Source organism: Phyllostomus hastatus, unplaced genomic scaffold, assembly GCF_019186645.2.
Source record: "Phyllostomus hastatus isolate PE091 unplaced genomic scaffold, TTU_PhHast_1.1 phas_contig_62, whole genome shotgun sequence".
NCBI lineage: Eukaryota > Metazoa > Chordata > Mammalia > Chiroptera > Phyllostomidae > Phyllostomus > Phyllostomus hastatus.
Genome location: NW_025333921.1, coordinates 16,558,728 through 16,575,510, shown reverse-complemented (window position 1 = coordinate 16,575,510; position 16,783 = coordinate 16,558,728). Strand labels below are relative to the sequence as shown.

Sequence of the window (16,783 nt, the reverse complement as noted above, 5' to 3'; positions counted from 1 at the left end):
TACTATTCTCCATATTTCTTCATCTGGTTCTCTTTCCATTGATTCCCCACAGAAGAAGAATTATGAGCGACTTCAGAAAGCTCTGGATAGTGTGATGTCCATCCGGGAGATGACCCAGGTACTCTGCCCTTCACCTCTCCCCTGCCTGTGCCACTCAAGTGTCATATTCTGTTTGGAATTCATGGGAGTGGAGTGAAGATTTAGAGATGCTACTCAGATTCCTTACTGTATTTTCCTTAGTCTTCCCTCATGTTCTGCTGTTAGTGCTGTTACTCTTCTCTTTCAACCTTTACCTTTGCTGCTGATTCCTTAACAAGTGGTTCATATTTAATGTTTTCCCCATAATTATTAAGAAATTAGAGAAGCGAGGGAAAGACCTGTGCCCAGGGTTGGGAGGCTGAGGTGGCGGGGGGCCTTGGAGTTAAGGAACTAGACCCAGGGGCCTGCATCTTCTATCCTTCTAGGGGTGGGGCAGCCACATGGAGCAGTGACCGTCCTTTGACTCAAGGCTGTCCCTCATCAGACTTCCCCACCCCTCGTCTGCAGTCTCTGCATGAATAGACATTCATTTGTGCTCATTTACAGGTGGGCCTCTTCTCAGCAAATCCTATATATTACAGTTCAGATTAACACATAAGAAACACCAAGGAGGGATGAGTATCCAGAGGGACTCTGTTTTATGTAAAGTTTTATCACAGGATTCCTTAGCTTATTCTTTCTGGACATTGATTTTATTTATTTTTTAATATACAATTAACTTTGTAAGGCTGTAGGAATTGCATAAAATGAGGGAGACCCACCTGCATGTTGTTTTGTAAGCATCTTCTGTCATTTTCATATTTATTTATGAGTGTTCCCAGTTTGCCCAGGCTCATTGTGGGTGGGAACCCCATCTTCTCTTGCCTTTGTGTGGCCATTGCTGCCTACTTTGCCCTGGGCCCTGATAGTCAGTCTGTGGAAAGTAGGAGGGTTCCCACCACTCCAGGAAGTTAAACTTATGGCTGTTGTCTTACAGGGCTCATATCTGGAAATCAAGAAGCAGATGGACAAGCTGGATCCCCTGGCCCATCCTCTCCTGCAGTGGTATGGATAGAAGTTAATTCTTCCCAGAGTGGGGCAGGGACATGGTATTAGACACGGAGCCTGCACCTTCTCTTCAAGTCGGTTTCAGCTTCTTTCTTCTTTCCCGAGGTTGTATATATCATGGCTGCTTTTTCTTGGGGTTATCATTGACATATCTGACTTTGACAAGAGCTCAGGTCCTACAGAGAGCCCACAAATTCTGCAACGTCTTGACTTCTCTTCAGGGGTTTCTTATTTCCCTATAGGTTTTTGAGTGCTCCTTGCATGTAGGAATTAACACTGTTCATTTCAAATAAGTTTCTGTGTATCCAGAGAGGTATATCTCCTCTTTCTACTCCCTTTCCCTGTCTTGAGGTCCACCCTGTTTAGGTAGACTGTCCAGAGCCTTGAGGCACTATTTTTACCTTCTAGCAAAGATTCTGACCATTCTCTGTTGCCCTCAGTCCCCACCATCCCTCTCTGATCTTGATTTCTGTTCTGTTTTCTTTTTTATTTTTTTAGAGGGGTTGGGGAGAAAGAAAGGGAGAGAAACACTGATGTGTGGGAGAAACATCGATTGGTTGCTTCTCCCTCACCCACAAGCAACCAGGGACCTGGCCCACAACCCAGGCATGTACCCTGACTGGGAATGGAACCTGTGACCTTTTGGTTTGCAGGACCACACCCAACCCACTAAACCACACCGGTCAGGACTTCTGTTCTATTTTCTTGACATAGTTTTTCCCTTTCTTCATAGTCAGCCTTTGACAGCAGTACTTTCTAAGTGCAGCATGCTCTCTGTTAGCATGAGGGATGACCAGGCATAGGTCCTCTAGGGTGGCATCACAAGTACATGGGTGAAAGCTTTAAAAAAACCAAATCATCCACTGTAGGAGATAATGCTCCTTTGCTGAGGCTTCAGTGTTTTATTTATGCCTTTGTTCTCTCCTGTCCTCTGAGTTCTGCCTACCCACAGCCCAGTCTACCCCTGAATCCTCAGGAATTTTGTTCTAGTTTCTTCTGTTTCTTTCTCCAGCCTAAACAGTAACTTTTTATCCATTCTTTGCCATCCTTAAGAGCCATCAGGCTTCCTCTGAGCTCAGGTGGGATAACTCCTGAGCCTAGTTCTGAGTTTCTAAATCTCACAGATGAGTGTCACCACCCTAATACAGACCCTCCCTTCTAATTTTTTAGCTGACCTCTTGTGCTCTTTCTTTTGTTCTTTTTTCTCCCTAGATGCAGCAGCTCACCTCCCACCCCTCTCTCTTTTTTCATCCATTATCTAACTACCAGTAACTAGCTTTCCTTTTACATTTTTATATACAAGCATTACTACCCAAGAGAATATCCAAAGTGTGACCTGGAAATTTCACAGGATTCAGACAACTCTGGAATTCTTGCTTGTTCTTTGAGAGGCACAGCAAGGCAGCTGCTTTGTTCGGGATGGCCTAACCACACATTGGTTCTCTCCTTTCCCCTTTTCTCTGTTTTGTCCTAGGATCATCTCTAGCAACAGGTCACACATTGTCAAACTACCTCTCAGCAGGGTAAGTGATCTTTCCCCCTTCAAACTCTAAACTTCTGATGAGAGACAGAGAGGGCTCCAAACCAGCCAACCGCACTGGTGGACTTGCCTGGTTGCCTCTGTCCATCAATGGTAGTCTTTGGGCCTAAGCATGTTTCCCTTATTTGGGGTCAAGGCAAACTGATTTGCTCCTTATCCCCAACCTTTCCCTCCCTGATCTCCATTTCTGCTCTGTTTTTCTGACCCCACCCCCACCCTGGGCAGCAGCTGAAGTTCATGCACACCTCACACCAGTTCCTCCTGCTGAGCAGCCCTCCTGCCAAGGAGGCACGGTTCCGGACCGCCAAGAAGCTCTATGGCAGCACTTTTGCCTTCCAGTAAGGAGTGTGGAGGTCGGGGAGGAGGACAACAAATAGTGTAATGTGATGGGAGAGCAAGTTCACTAGAGATGAATGAGTTTGTGTTACCTGTGTCCATCGACCAATCAGTCAATCAACAATTAGTTATTAAGTGCTATTGTGGTAGGTATTGTAGAGGATTAAAAAGATACATATGAGCCCTTTGTCCCATAGCTGGAAGGTTGCAGGTTCAATCCCCAGTCCAGGTGTATATGATCCCTAGTCCGGGCACATGCAGGAGGCAACAGATCGATGTATTCTCTTGCTTGCATCAATGTTTCTCTCCCTTCCTCTATACAAAGCGATGAAAAAAATGTCCTCGGGTGAGGATTAAAAAAAGATGCATATGATGTGATCATTACTGTTAGTTGAGGAGAAATGACATTTACATATAAAAAGATGGCTGAAGACACTGACTGGAAGGATTAGATTTGAAAGCTACTTTGAGGATATCAGCAATTGGTGCCTAATTGTGGGAGGAGAGAGAGAAAGAAAGGCGTATTAAAGGTGATGCAAAGGGAGTGATGGTACACTTTTCTCAAAATAGACATGAATTCAGAATTGGAAGCCATATTTGGATTCAGCGATAAGTTTGAGTTTGAGAATTTAATTTGAAATATAGGAAAATAGGCCAATGAGAATACTGAATCAGTAGTTGAGGATTTATGAAGGGACTTGCTAAAATGCAGAAGAGAGAGTGGGACTGGAAATTAAAATACAGGAGTTAGCGACACACACACATCTTGCATGCCTGTGACTCTGTCCATGTGCATGTCTGTTGCTAGATATTTGTGTCCATCTTCATGATCTGTATGGGTGAGAGTGGGTGGGAGGTGCAGTCTTGGAAGTGTTCCTGGGAAGCTCACTGTAAGGAGACATGTATTCTACCCTGCCTTACAGTGGGTCCCACATTGAGAATTGGCATTCGATTCTGCGCAATGGGCTGGTGAATGCATCCTACACCAAACTGCAGGTGAGGCTGTGACCCTTTTTTCTTTCTCTTACGCCTTTTCTGCCCCACTCAGTTTTGGGGAAGTCTGCTTTAGAGTATTCAGCGGTTTTTTCCTCAGCATCCTCAAATCTAGCCTGCCATGTGACTTCACTAGGGAGGAAGTTGGAACTGTTTGTATAGAATGAAAGTGGCTGGTGTGTATTTTACCCCAGGCTGTTTTTTGGTGGTGTTTGGAATGGGAATGTAGCTGTAAGCAGGCATATGAATTGCTGATTGCAGCCATTAGATGAATTAAGCTATGAGAACTTTTCAATATGTGTGATGGTTCCTTCAGAGAGTTGATATAGGAGGCTTATTTCTTTGCCCTGTGAGACTCTAAGGAACAGTTATTGTCCTACCTCCCGACTACCTGTTCTGTAGTTCCTTTTTTTAGAATATGCATATGTACCAAGACCTAGGGACAGAAGCATGGATTCTGAGGGACTGACTCAGTAGATCTGCTATTCCTTACTCTCCAAGGCTTTAATATCTAGTATTTCATAGACAACGGGATTAACCTGCATCAATTTTTCAGCCAATCAGCTTTTTGATATTAGGTGCCTAGAGTTATCTGAATGAGAGAGATAGTGGAGGTACAGGGGACTAGATAAGCCTTGTGGCTGCCTAATATACAGCCATGGGAGGGCCCAGGCTCATATTGCTCACCCTGGTGTTTCCCTGCAAGCTGCATGGAGCAGCCTATGGCAAAGGCATCTACCTGAGCCCCATCTCCAGTATTTCCTTTGGATACTCAGGTAAGAAATACTCTCTGGCCATCTTGACTCTATTTATATTGCATCCAGTTTGCGAATACATGATCTGTGCTGTCTCTTCCTCCTCCATCATGGATACTTGGTCTGTGTCACCTCTCTCCCCAATCATGGATATAGTCTGTCTTTCTCAACTTTATTTCATTGGAAATTTGGATTCTTCACAAGGTGAGGCCATTTATCTCCCTTTCTCTTGGGTAATCCTTTTCTCCATGGGGATGGTTCTATTCATTACAGAGGCATGGCCCTGGGAATTGGTTAGAGAATAACTGGGAAATGAAACTAGGTTTTTTGTAGACCACATCTGTGGTGTTGGCAATAGCCCGTCATTATAAATTGTGTGTGCACACATATGCATGTGAGTTTATGTGTGAATACACTTGAAAGCTAGAGTCTTTTCCATTGGCTTACATTTCTGGACACTTGTTCTTCTCCCTATTACCAATCTCTTCAACTGTATTTAATTATGTACTATGATATTAGTCACTTGCATTAGTCAACGCAAGAAAAAGCATTTTATTCCCAAGATAAGGCATGAAGGAAGTTCAGATTCTACTCGGGAGATCAGTCTAGATTTGTCCTGCTCACAATGTGATTCTGACTTAGAATTCTCTCAGTGTTCCATGTTCATATCTTAATTTCTTTCCTGCCTTCTTTTGTTCTTTTTCTGGTCTCTGCACATAAAGGAGAGCCACGATTTATTTGCATGCCTACCACATGAAGGTGACAGTGCTAGAGTTTTTATAGATTATTTTTTCGTATCTTCCAGTAATCATAACTATTATAAAGATTAGAAAACTTAAGCCCAGAGGATCAGAACTAGAAAAGTCTCTAACAACAGAATAAACCAAACATAGAAGAGATAATATAGGTAAGAACCCAAATCAACCAAGTAAAAAAAATTACAATAGAGAGAACCCAAAAGCCAAAAAGTCGATTCTTGCCCTACCTAGTGTGACTCAGTGGATTGAGTGCCAGCCTACAAACTGAAAGGTTGTCAGTTCAATTCCCAGTCAGGGCACATGCCTGGGTTGCAGACCAGGTCCCCACCTGGTGGAGTGTGAGAGGCAGCTGATCAATGTATCTCACACATGGATGTTTCTTTTTTCTCCCTCCCTTCCCCTCTTTCTAAAAATAAATAAATGAAATCTTTAACAAAAATTAAAATACATTAATTTTTTTTTAATGTTACATATTTATGTTTAGAGACAGGGGAAGGGAGGGAGAAAGGAGAGAAACATCAATGTGTGGTTGCCTCTTGCATGCCCCCTACTGGCCTATTCACCAGCCAGGGCAAAATAAAATAATTTTTAAAAAGTTGATTTTTTTAAGACTAAAAACAAAAAAAAAACACACAAAGCTGGATAGACTAAGAAGATAAAGAACATAATTGGATGAATGAAAAAGGGAACATAATTACAGATAATAGCAAAATTTAAAAAGTTAATGGGAGAGTTTTGTCAGCTCTATTCCAGTACTTTGAAAACTTTGACAAAATGGATAAATTCCTAGCAAAATATAACTAAAAACTGAATCAAGAAAAAATAAAAAGCCTTAATAGCCCTAAAACCATACAATGCATTGAAATAGTAGTTTTTTTTGAAATAGTAGTTTAAACTTTTATGTACACCCCTTCCTCCCCGTATGCACACACACACAACCCAAAAAACTCACCGAGCTCAGTTTTAAAGTCAGTTTTTAAACCGGAGTTTCAAGGGACAGATTATTACACAGTTGTATACAAAATCATCCAGATAATAGAAAAAGATAGAATTATACATCATAAAAGATTGGTATATTTGACTGTTAAAACTAAAAAATACAAAACAAGATATTTGCAATACACATAACCACAAAAGATTAGTAATAAAAATATATTTTAAAAACTCTTATAAATCAGTAAGAAAAAGACAATAAAAAATCAATAAGAAAAAGTAGTCAGGTGATATGAACAGATTTGTCACTGAAGAAATGCTCAACCAGTATTAGGAAGTAAAGTCACGACAAAAATGACTTACCATTTTAGCACCCATAATGGATTAGCAAAAATTAAGAAACCTAATAATATATCTGATTATACCAGAGGTTGTATATCATCAGGATCTTTTTTATTGCTTATGGGGTATAAATTGATATAATCGCCTGATGTTAAATTGAAGCTGAATTTTATCCCAGTGACCCAGCATTTTCACTCCTGCATATGTGCACCCGAAGGTGTGTACACGGATGTTCAAAGCAGTGCTGTTACTGTTTGCCACAAGAAATATTGGAAACAACTCAAATGCTCATCATCAGGAGAATGGATAAATATATTTTAATATATCCTTATGATTATTATTCAGTGATGAAAATGAATGAACAATGGCATTTAACAACATGGAAAAATCGTAGTGAAAAAAGACAAGCCTAAGCATGACTGATGTGGCTCAGTTGGTTGGGCATTGTCCTGCAGATTGAAAGGTCTCCAGTTCAATTCCTGGTTGGGGCTGCGTATTCAGTCCCTGGTCGGGGCACACACGAGAGGCAGCTGATTGATGTTTCTTTCTGCGATCGATGTGTCTCTTCTTCCTTCCTTCCCCTCTCTCTAAAAATCAACTTTTTTTTTTAAAGGCAAGCCCAGAAGACTAGTATGCACTGCTTTTTTTATATTGTTCAAAAGCAAACAAAATTAAACATTAGGGGTGTGTGTGGGTGTGTGTGTGATAAAACTAAAGAAATTTCAGGATGTTGGTTACCTTCCAAAGGAAGGCAGATAAGTGGGATAGGGTAAGAGCGTGTAGTTAAACGTAAGTCACTGGTAATGTTTAGTTCTTGGCTTTAGTTCTCAGGTATTCTTTGTCCTATTAAATAACCAACAGTGTGCATGAACCAAACGTTGGGGTTAATCCACACAGGGTAAGGGCCCAATAAATGTTTATTGAATGTGTGCATGGGTCTCATTCTGTGTGCCTGGGGTCTAAAGTAGAGTGGGGTTGGTGTAGTCTTTCTGGCTTCTTTGTATGGGTTCCTCAATTTTTGTCTTTGTCCCAGCCCAAGCTTGCCTCTTATAAAGCTCTTATTATTTTCCAAATGGTGAAATTCTCCCCATTCTCAGTGCCCACAAAATTCTTTCTTCCTGTCTATTTTCTCCCTCTGTCACTGGCCTTTGTTTACCACTAAGCGGCTAAATACCATTAGTTATTGGGTGGAGCCAGGAATCTACACCGACTTCTTATATTTTTTTGTCACTTTACTGATTACTGAAAAACATCATGTTATGATACTGCTCTTCTCCATAGGATTTTATTAGAGTTATAGATCATCTTGTCCAATCCCGTATTATATAAATTAAAAAGCTGAAACTCAGAGAAGTTAAATGACTTTGGGGTCTCACAGCTGTGAGTAGCAAAGCTAAGACTGAAATCCAGATCTCCTAAGTTCTAGAACAATGTTCTTACTATTGTATTGGACTGACTCAAACACCTAAGGGACCTTATAGGTATTTGAGTCTCTAAGACAGTAGGTAGAATGTGTGCAGCTGTCTAACTTAACTATAGTTACTCTAGCATTTGGTCAGCTTTATCTTCTTACATGTGTTCTTCAACCTTATTCTGGTCTCCTTTTCTCTGATCTTCCTCAAGGTAGCCCAGTGGCATTGGATGCCTTCTGGGAGCAGTGTAGAGAGCATCTCTTTGACTGGCGAAGCCTCCACTGATTTGGCCAGAGTATTATGCTTGTTAAAATGAGGGCCAATGAGAAAGGAGGTGGTGAATTCCATTTGTTTAGAGATATGTAGTAAGTATATACTCTGGACATAAATATCCAGGGATTTCTAGCCATCATGTTCTTAGGGTCTAGTTTGGGGAAACTGACTAAAGATCACTTGGGGTAGTGTGGATAGGGCAGTGCACAACAGAATTTGGACAGGACAAGTAAGGGCCATCTCTAAGAGCAGCTATAGAAATCAGATTGTTCTTTCCTATCCTCTGGGGTAGAACCTGAATGAGAATTTCACTCAGAATCTTGCACTGAAATACCCAGGTTGGAGGAGGTCATGTTTGGAATGCACAGCTAAACCGAGTTCAGGGTAATGGAGAAGGTGGAAACGGGCAGTGAATGTCCGTAGGGGGAAGAAATTAGCAGTTCAGGCCTTGAAGCTATCGTTGCCTCAGTTTTGTTCAGGCCATAAACCTGTCGTGAGGCTTTAGTGTGAGTGCATGAAGAATTGACAGCCAGAGCAGTGAAGAACATCAGTCCAGTGGTTATCATCCCCACAGCTACAACATGGCTATAAAAAGACCAAAAATTGAGGCAGAGTAAAGTTAGTAATAATATAGAAAGTTCCAGGATGGAGTGGTTGATAAACACCCTGCTTATGGCCTGTAATGATAGCATCATTTTCCATCTCCTTCATCTTCCTCTCAGTCTCATACACACACAAGGCTGTGAGAAGGCTGGGCCTGTGGTAAAGCTGAGCATAGAGACTGAAGTCCTAATCACAAGCCAGAAGGAGTTGGGAGTAGGGGCACACAAGCACTGTTTTATATCTAAATAAGAAAAATCCAGAATGAGTCTACAAATGTCTTAAACAGGACTATTTACTGGGGACTAAGGATGGGGGAGGATTTATGGATTTAGATAGGTGGAATCTGGATGGAATTGGCACCACTCCCTACAGTGTGGGAAGACTTTCCAAAGCAAGCAGTATTCCTCAAGGTTTTTGCCATGTGGTTATCTGTGGAAAATCATTTATTACCTAACTGCTATGCTTTCTTCCTTTTCTCTTGAATGACTGGAGTCACAGTATTTTATGTAACTTTGAGATTAGAGCATATCTAACCTGCTCTGCTTTCTTCTTTACACTGTTCACTCAGCCTGGCATTTGATCCGAAGTGTTAATGCCACACTTTCTTAGGCCCTCATTCTTGTCTCATTTCATGTGTTATTCCCCTATCTTTGAACCCTTCGGTGATTCCCTGATGTTCTCAGGATAAACCCTAGGTGCCTTCACATAGCCTACAAGGCCTGCTTTACCTGATCGTAGCTCACCTTTTAGACATCATCTCTCGCCACTCCTCTGCCATTGACCATGCTCCATACAAACTAAGGCGTGCTGCTTTTTCCTTCAGGCCTTCTATATCCTGCTACCACTGCCTGTTCTTCATATAACTACATCTTCCCAATCTTAGAGTTCTCAGCTAGGCTGTCACCAGGAAGCCTTCTTCAAACCCCTAAGCTAGGTTCCTTCTCTGCCTCTGGCTCACACAGTGCTCTCTATTCTCCCCATCACAGCACTTACATACTGTGTCACAATTGCTTGCTCTTTGTCTGTACTCTCCGCCAGACTAAATTTTGTGAGGAAAGGTATCTTGTTTGTTTTATTCACTGCTGTATTGACAAGTGTCTAGCTCAGTGCCTGGCACCTAGTAGGCACTTGAGTAAATGTTTGATTAAGGAATAGATAAATGAATTCCTGTTTGTTGTTCCGTGACAGGAATGGGAAAAGGACAGCACAGGATGCCCTCCAAGGATGAGCTGGTCCAGAGATATAACAGGATGAATACCATCCCCCAGGTATTATTGGTTGGCCCTGCTCCAGTGAGGCAAGACCCTTCTCCTGGGATCAGTTTTGGCTACAGAGATGGATGGGGAAACAATGGTGGGGGTGGTAGGTAGTTTGAAGATCATTTGAAGTAATCAACTGCATTCTAAGATGAACACACTCCCAGAGTAATAAGTGGCCTCAGTCACAATGATGAAAGTAGAGACTGAGTTTATGGAAAAATGCAGTGACATGAAAATGTAAAGGTGGAAGCTGTGGACTCATTCAGACTGGTTGTGGGAAAGGAAAATGTATGTGCATATAGGGGGGTTGCTGGCTGGGAGCCCAGGATATCCCTGATCCCTACCTATCACCAGCTAATCAGCTTCTATAGGGAAAACGATAATAGTTTACCTGGCTCTGCTTTCTTTCTCTTCCAGACCCGATCCATTCAGTCGAGGTTCCTGCAGAGTCGGAATCTAAACTGTATAGCACTTTGTGAAGGTAGGTAGCTCACCCAGCCCCTGTTTTTCTGGGTCCCCAACCTTTCTTTTTGGTGCAGATATGGCACACAATCCAGCCAAGGGTGATGATGGAACATCACGTCTTCCCTCCCCTGCCTGGACTCTGACCTAAACATTATATTTGTAACTTCTGGCCCCTTCTTCTCAGTGATTACATCGAAAGACCTCCAGAAGCATGGGAACATCTGGGTGTGCCCTGTGTCCGACCATGTCTGCACACGGTTCTTCTTTGTGTAAGTCTAGGAGGGTACTTGGGGGTGTGCTGGTGTCTGACTACTGGAGAGTCTGTTTCTGTTACTTGAGACTTGCCTGTGGCTACCTGAATGCAGCTGGCACTGGGATTTTCATCTTGGAAGCTGGGAATGCCTATAGATCAGGGTCTGTTTAGAGGAAACCAGATAAGTTGAATCTCTTCCTCCCTAAGGAGATCCAAAAAAGGGTTCTTACTTCTGGGATGGGATAGCCCACCTCCAAATACAGTTCTACCAGTTGACATTATTTCTGATATTATTCTCTTTCTTGTGCTCACCCTTGCCCTATCTTTGGCAGATATGAGGATGGTCAGGTGGGCGATGCCAACATTAATACTCAGGACCCCAAGATACAGAAGGAAATCATGCGTGTGATCGGAACTCAGGTTTACACAAACTGAGGGGGCCCCAGCCCTCGTACCACCCCTGTTCCCCCAGGATCGATCTGCCCTTACTAAAGGACTCAGGAGGAGCAGGCAAGGCTGCCCTGAGAAATCAAGGGGCCATTATCAAGGGGCAGGAAGAGACTAGAAGAGGCAGCCTTCACGGTGGAGATTGACCCAGGAACCACTCCACATTTGGATGGACCAGACTGATCCCCTGTCCCTGATTTTCCCAGTTGACTTTACCCTGTTTGTAAATAAAACAATAAAATGGAAGGTGCTGTGGACTGGATATGATCGCTGTGGACTGACTGGCTTTGGACCAGCATCTACCCCAAGCCCCCAAATGGGGGTGGGGCTGGGACGAGTGGAGTATCATGAGGGTTGGGGCTATTTAAGTTGAGAGGAGTCAAAGCTGAGTTCATCTAGTGTAGTGTACTACAGATCTGTCAACATTTTAATCAGTGGGTTAGATTAAGAAGGGAAATTAACAGTTATGCAAATGACACAAACTGAGATGGATTTAGAATCCAACACCAATGATTATGTTTCTCAAGATTTAAAAGGGCCATTGAGGCAAATTAGCTCGGATTTTCTACCTCTGGAAATGAGATCACATTAGGACCTCTGCTTTCTTCACGAAAACCTATCCATTCTTCCTTGCTCTGTACCTCAGAGGGGCTGGGTCCTTACTCTCCTCCCCCCAGCTACTTCTTTGGGATAGGGAGGTGGGGAGTGAACTGGAGGTATAGGAAGTTGGGTCTGTCTCTAACTGGAAATCTATAAAAAGATCCTAAGGAAATGCAGCCTCCCATAATGAAACAAAACCCAGATTCTCCAAGGCCAGCCAGCAAGGTGAGGGAGAACAGCCATTTCTAGATCTAATTGTTTCAGTGAAATCTATCTCCCTTTTGAAATTCCCACTGCCAACCTCTGCTGGCCTTTCAGGTTGTGCTCCATGTACAATACCTAAAACCCAAAGTTAGCTGTAAGAAAGAGGTTGGACTTTGCCAAATAGTTTGAAATATTAATGAAGAAAACAGGAACATAAGCACAGAAATTTTTTTTTTAATGAAAGCATTTAAACAAGCCTGAGTTTTTGAGTACAGGCACACCTTGGAGATAGAACAGGTTCCATTCCAGACCATTGCTGTAAAGCAAGTAGCACAATGGAGCAAGTCGTAACTTTTTGCTGTTGAGGGTATTGACTTCAATTTGTAAAAAATGCAACATCTGTGAATTGCAATAAAGCAACGTGCAATAAAAGGAGGTCTGCCTCCCAATAAATTCATTTCTTTTAAAAAAAAAAAGGTCTGCTTGTATAGGTTAATTGTTACATCTTCTTGATTTACAAAGCCTGTGCTACATCAGCTGTTTTCTGTCATTACCTTCACCCTACTTTGGAGATAACCTTCTTTGCCTGGGTTCCTTACCTGCTTTGTAGTTGCTGACTTGCCTTCAGTTCGAAGTACCATTCTTAAGGTCCATCCCTCTAGGAGCTGTTTCTTTAACTTCTGTACCTGTTCTTGTTCAAGACTACTGTATTGTGACTCTGCAAGTCTCTTAAGGCTCTCTTCCCATTCAGCTTTAAGATCTAGCAGAAATCCTCTTCACTAAGTAAATGACTCCATCAGGGAACCTACCCTAATTGATGTTCAGGACCAGGGATAGCTAACATCTTTTAGTTTTTTACTTGGTAGGTGCTATGCATTATGCTAATCAATTTAATACTTTGCTAATACTTTGGCTTACTATGTGCTTGGCATTATTATAAGCTCTCTACATGTATTGAATAATACAATTCTCACAATAAACTGATAATGTAGTAAGTAGGTGCCATTATTCCCTTTTTGTAGATGAGAAAACAGAGGCACAGAGAATGAGGGATTTGCCCATGTTCCGCAGCTCGTGAATGACTGACTCCAGAACTGCTGTTCTGGTTCTATACTAGGTAGCCTTTCAAGTTTTACAAATCTTTTCATTTAGTCTTGACAACAAAAGCTAGAAGATAGGTTTTCTCTCGAGATTTTAATGTGTCTAAGGCCTCACAGCTGGTTAGTGGTAATGCTGGCTTTAACCAGATCTGCCCGCTCCAGGGCCTGAGCTCTGAGTCATCTTTCACCTCCCCGGAGGCTCTCACACCGCTCCCACTAGTGTTCCAGCAGCTGGACCTAGATGCTTGACTACTCAAATGGTGTAACATTTTTGCTCTATTTCAGAAATTGTCAGTAGATTTTTCTCAGATGTAAGCATTTCTTATAATTTTCCTTTGATCAGTGGCAGATAACATAGTAAGTACAAGTAAATGATGGAAACAGAAGTAATGAACATAGGGTCTATTACCAGAAAAACTCAAACACCTGAGCTAGTCTCATGGATGTCACATTTTTTTTAGAACATACGCATGATGATGGTCCTTTTTTAATGCCAAAAAATGGTAAAGAAGTTAAATACAGCAGGTCCTCAAGTAACATGTCTTTATAACATTAATGGAATTTAATTCTTGTTTATATCAACTAGCCTATGGTAAAATTGATCTAGTTGCATGTTTCACTTAAAGTCATAGAAAGCTACCGAAGACATTGAGGACTTACTGAACCCCCTTCTATAGTTTTCCTTGTAAAAGTAACGGGACTCTGAATCTGAGATGTCTGAAAGCCAGAGGCCAAGGCTGTTACAAATACTGCCCAGAGTGGCCTCCTACCCTTCGTATAGTCCTGGGCTCAGCAGCCCTACTCACTGAGACCTGCTCATGCTTAGGGCTAGGGCAGGGGTGTCTTTCACGGGGGGCTACATCAGCCTCACAGTTGCCTTCAAAGGTCCGAATGTAATTTCAACTCCTAAACAGTTAAGGAGTAGTTACATTTATTTTATTTATTTAGAGAGAGGAGAAGAAGGAGAGAGGGAAAAAAATACCAATATGTGGTTGCCACTCACGTGTCTCCAACTGGGGACCTGGCTTGCAATCCAGGCATGTACCCTGACTGGGAATTGAACCGGCAACCCTTTAGTTCGCAGGCCCACGCTGACTCCACTGAGCTATACCAGGCAGGGCCAGGAGTAGTTACATTTATACAGTCCTAAAATTATTTCTGCCTTTTGAAGGCTCCCACGAGGCTGATGTGGCCCCCTGTGAAAATGAGTTTGACACCCCTGGGCTAGGGCCAGGGACAGGAAAAGAACTATTTTCAATTAGTTCCAGGTGGAGGGTAGATGACTGTGATTTCTGGATTGAGAACTCAAAAACCCTGGGAGTCTAACTTTTTCCTTCCCTGTGATGGTAATTTTCCATCTGTGTAGGGTGTGGCCATGACTCAGTTTGTGGTGAGGATGTAGCCATTCAAAGGGGAGGAGCCTCCTGCTTGATTTTGCCTTTCATTCTGGCCAGTGGGGAGAAGAAGGGAAGTGTTTGGTGCTGAGTCATAACTAGGTTACTTAATAGCTTCTCACAGGATGTATTCTGAGATGGAGGTTTGGAAGATGTCTCAGCTTCTGGGCCCAACTTGAGAGTGGTGGGAAGGAATATTCATCGGTGACAGAATTCCCCCAGAGCCCTCCTCCCAGAAGGGGTAGGAATAAAGGAGGCTTCAATTCATTTGAAGGGGCACCATTCTCTCTGGAGTATAGGACTTTACATAAATATTTCAGAACCCCCCTGCAATGAGACCAAAGATGCTACCCTAAGTTAAAGTATTGCCCACCAAAATCATTTTATCTAAGAGAGAGACCAAGGTCTCCTTAGTGCTAGCTGTCATCATTGGGATAAGTGGGGTCAGGGCAGCAGGTAGCCAGTGAGTAGGGAGGTGGATACTAGAAGCATGGTGCCCAGGTAAAGCAGGCTTGGACTGAACTGCAGCAGGAGGGCTTCCTGGGGAAGGGGACACTTGATTCATTGTTCTCTAATGCCTTTCCTGGTCTCCCAAATCCTGATTACTTTTTGGATATGGGATCTGCTCCCATCTGCATCTTGGGGAGCTCGAGCTCTGGCTACACTTGTAGGAAAAAGGCAGAGAGCACAGGGCCTCCAAAGGAGCGGTTTCGTGGGCAGGATTACCCAGCCCCGAGGAGGGCGGTCCTGTGAGCCCTAGCAGTCCTGGCTGGATGAAGACAGCTCGAGGTTCCCTATGCTGACCAGGACATCTTGGCTGAGGCAGGCCTTCTGCTTCTTCCCTCTGGCTTCTAAGTCCTGATGGGGCATTTCTTCAAGAGGGGGTACCTAGATACACAGTTAAATTCAGAAAACATTCTTTACTGTTCCTTTCCCCTGGAATGGCCTTCCACTACTCATCTCTACCCTAACCAGCCTTCCGTCTCTTCCTCCGTGAAACCTTCCCTTTCCTCAGCAACCTGTTCTCTCTTTATCCTTAACTCCAAAAAGCCAACTTTCTCTTCCATCTAGAATTTTTCTGGAGGGAACTCTGGAATTAAGATTTTGTGCCACTCTGGTAGGCCTGAAGAGATCTTGAGAACCTGAAGGAAGGCATAGAATAAACGTAAGTCTACTTGGTCTGACTCTGGAAAGGCCATATGTATAAAGTCCAAAGTAACAAGCACTTGTGCTTTAAACCTGATATTCAGGGCCTATGCGCTGCCCTGGAAATTCATATTGTCCTAAGAGAAATAACACTGTTGTTTCAGCCAGAGGCCAAGAGGTCACATAACAGTAAAGCCTGTAACCAGGGCCAAAGCTTGTCTTTGGGCTCTAAGATTGGGTCCAGTATCTTTGCTGACAGACCTACCCCACCAGGGATTCCAAATGGCCTTCAAGAGTTAAATCATTAAACTCCAGGTTCTTGGTTCTGTGGCCCAGAATCCAAACAGGTAACACAACAATCTACATCTGCACTCATGCCCCTGTCCAGTGAACCTAGCAGCTACCCCTACTATCCTGCCAGATCACTGAGCACTGTGGAAGGGCTGGCTCTGGGGTGAGGAGCCTGGTCTCTAGGACAGTCTGTCGTTTCTTAGCTTTCCAGTTTCCTGTAGTCCTGTGGTTACTTGTTGCTGAGTCAAGGGAGTGAAGATTCAGGAGGATGGCCAATAGAAAGTTACCTAGATTACCTGGATTCAGGGAGATGTCCAGGCTCCAGTCACAAGGACACCCCTCAGGACTAGTCAACTCCCAAGGGAGGAGGGTGCTTATTGGGCACTGTGCTATACTCATTCACACCCATCATCTGATTAAACCCCACCCTACAAAGTGGGAATTATCTTCAGTTTACTTTTAAGGAAATGGACTCCTCACACATTAAATCAGAGGATAGAGTCACACAGCTAGTGAGTGGAATTGGAACTAAGATACGATGGAACCTAAGCTTTCTTCTACACTACACTGCTTTCCAGCAAAATGACAGTCAC

General features: G+C 43.0%; 1 protein-coding gene across 7 annotated transcripts in view; it reads left to right on the top strand.

Annotated features, from left to right (window-relative positions):
- The window catches only part of PARP6 (poly(ADP-ribose) polymerase family member 6), a 31,603-nt gene extending 19,902 nt beyond the window's left edge, over positions 1–11,701 (top strand). For 4 of the 7 annotated variants that reach the window (XM_045848626.1, XM_045848628.1, XM_045848630.1 and 1 more), the window contains 10 exons: positions 53–118; positions 1,016–1,083; positions 2,561–2,609; positions 2,852–2,964; positions 3,886–3,958; positions 4,662–4,731; positions 10,220–10,299; positions 10,708–10,771; positions 10,940–11,024; positions 11,341–11,701. In XM_045848626.1, coding sequence (XP_045704582.1) covers positions 53–118; positions 1,016–1,083; positions 2,561–2,609; positions 2,852–2,964; positions 3,886–3,958; positions 4,662–4,731; positions 10,220–10,299; positions 10,708–10,771; positions 10,940–11,024; positions 11,341–11,443 — 771 coding nt within the window. In that variant the 3' untranslated portion in view covers positions 11,444–11,701. Of the gene's footprint in view, positions 1–52; positions 119–1,015; positions 1,084–2,560; positions 2,610–2,851; positions 2,965–3,885; positions 3,959–4,661; positions 4,732–10,219; positions 10,300–10,707; positions 10,772–10,939; positions 11,025–11,340 lie in introns of those variants that run through there. The other 3 variants (XM_045848629.1, XM_045848627.1, XR_006786861.1) reach the window with 2 other exon arrangements.
- The last annotated feature ends 5,082 nt before the right edge of the window (positions 11,702–16,783 follow it).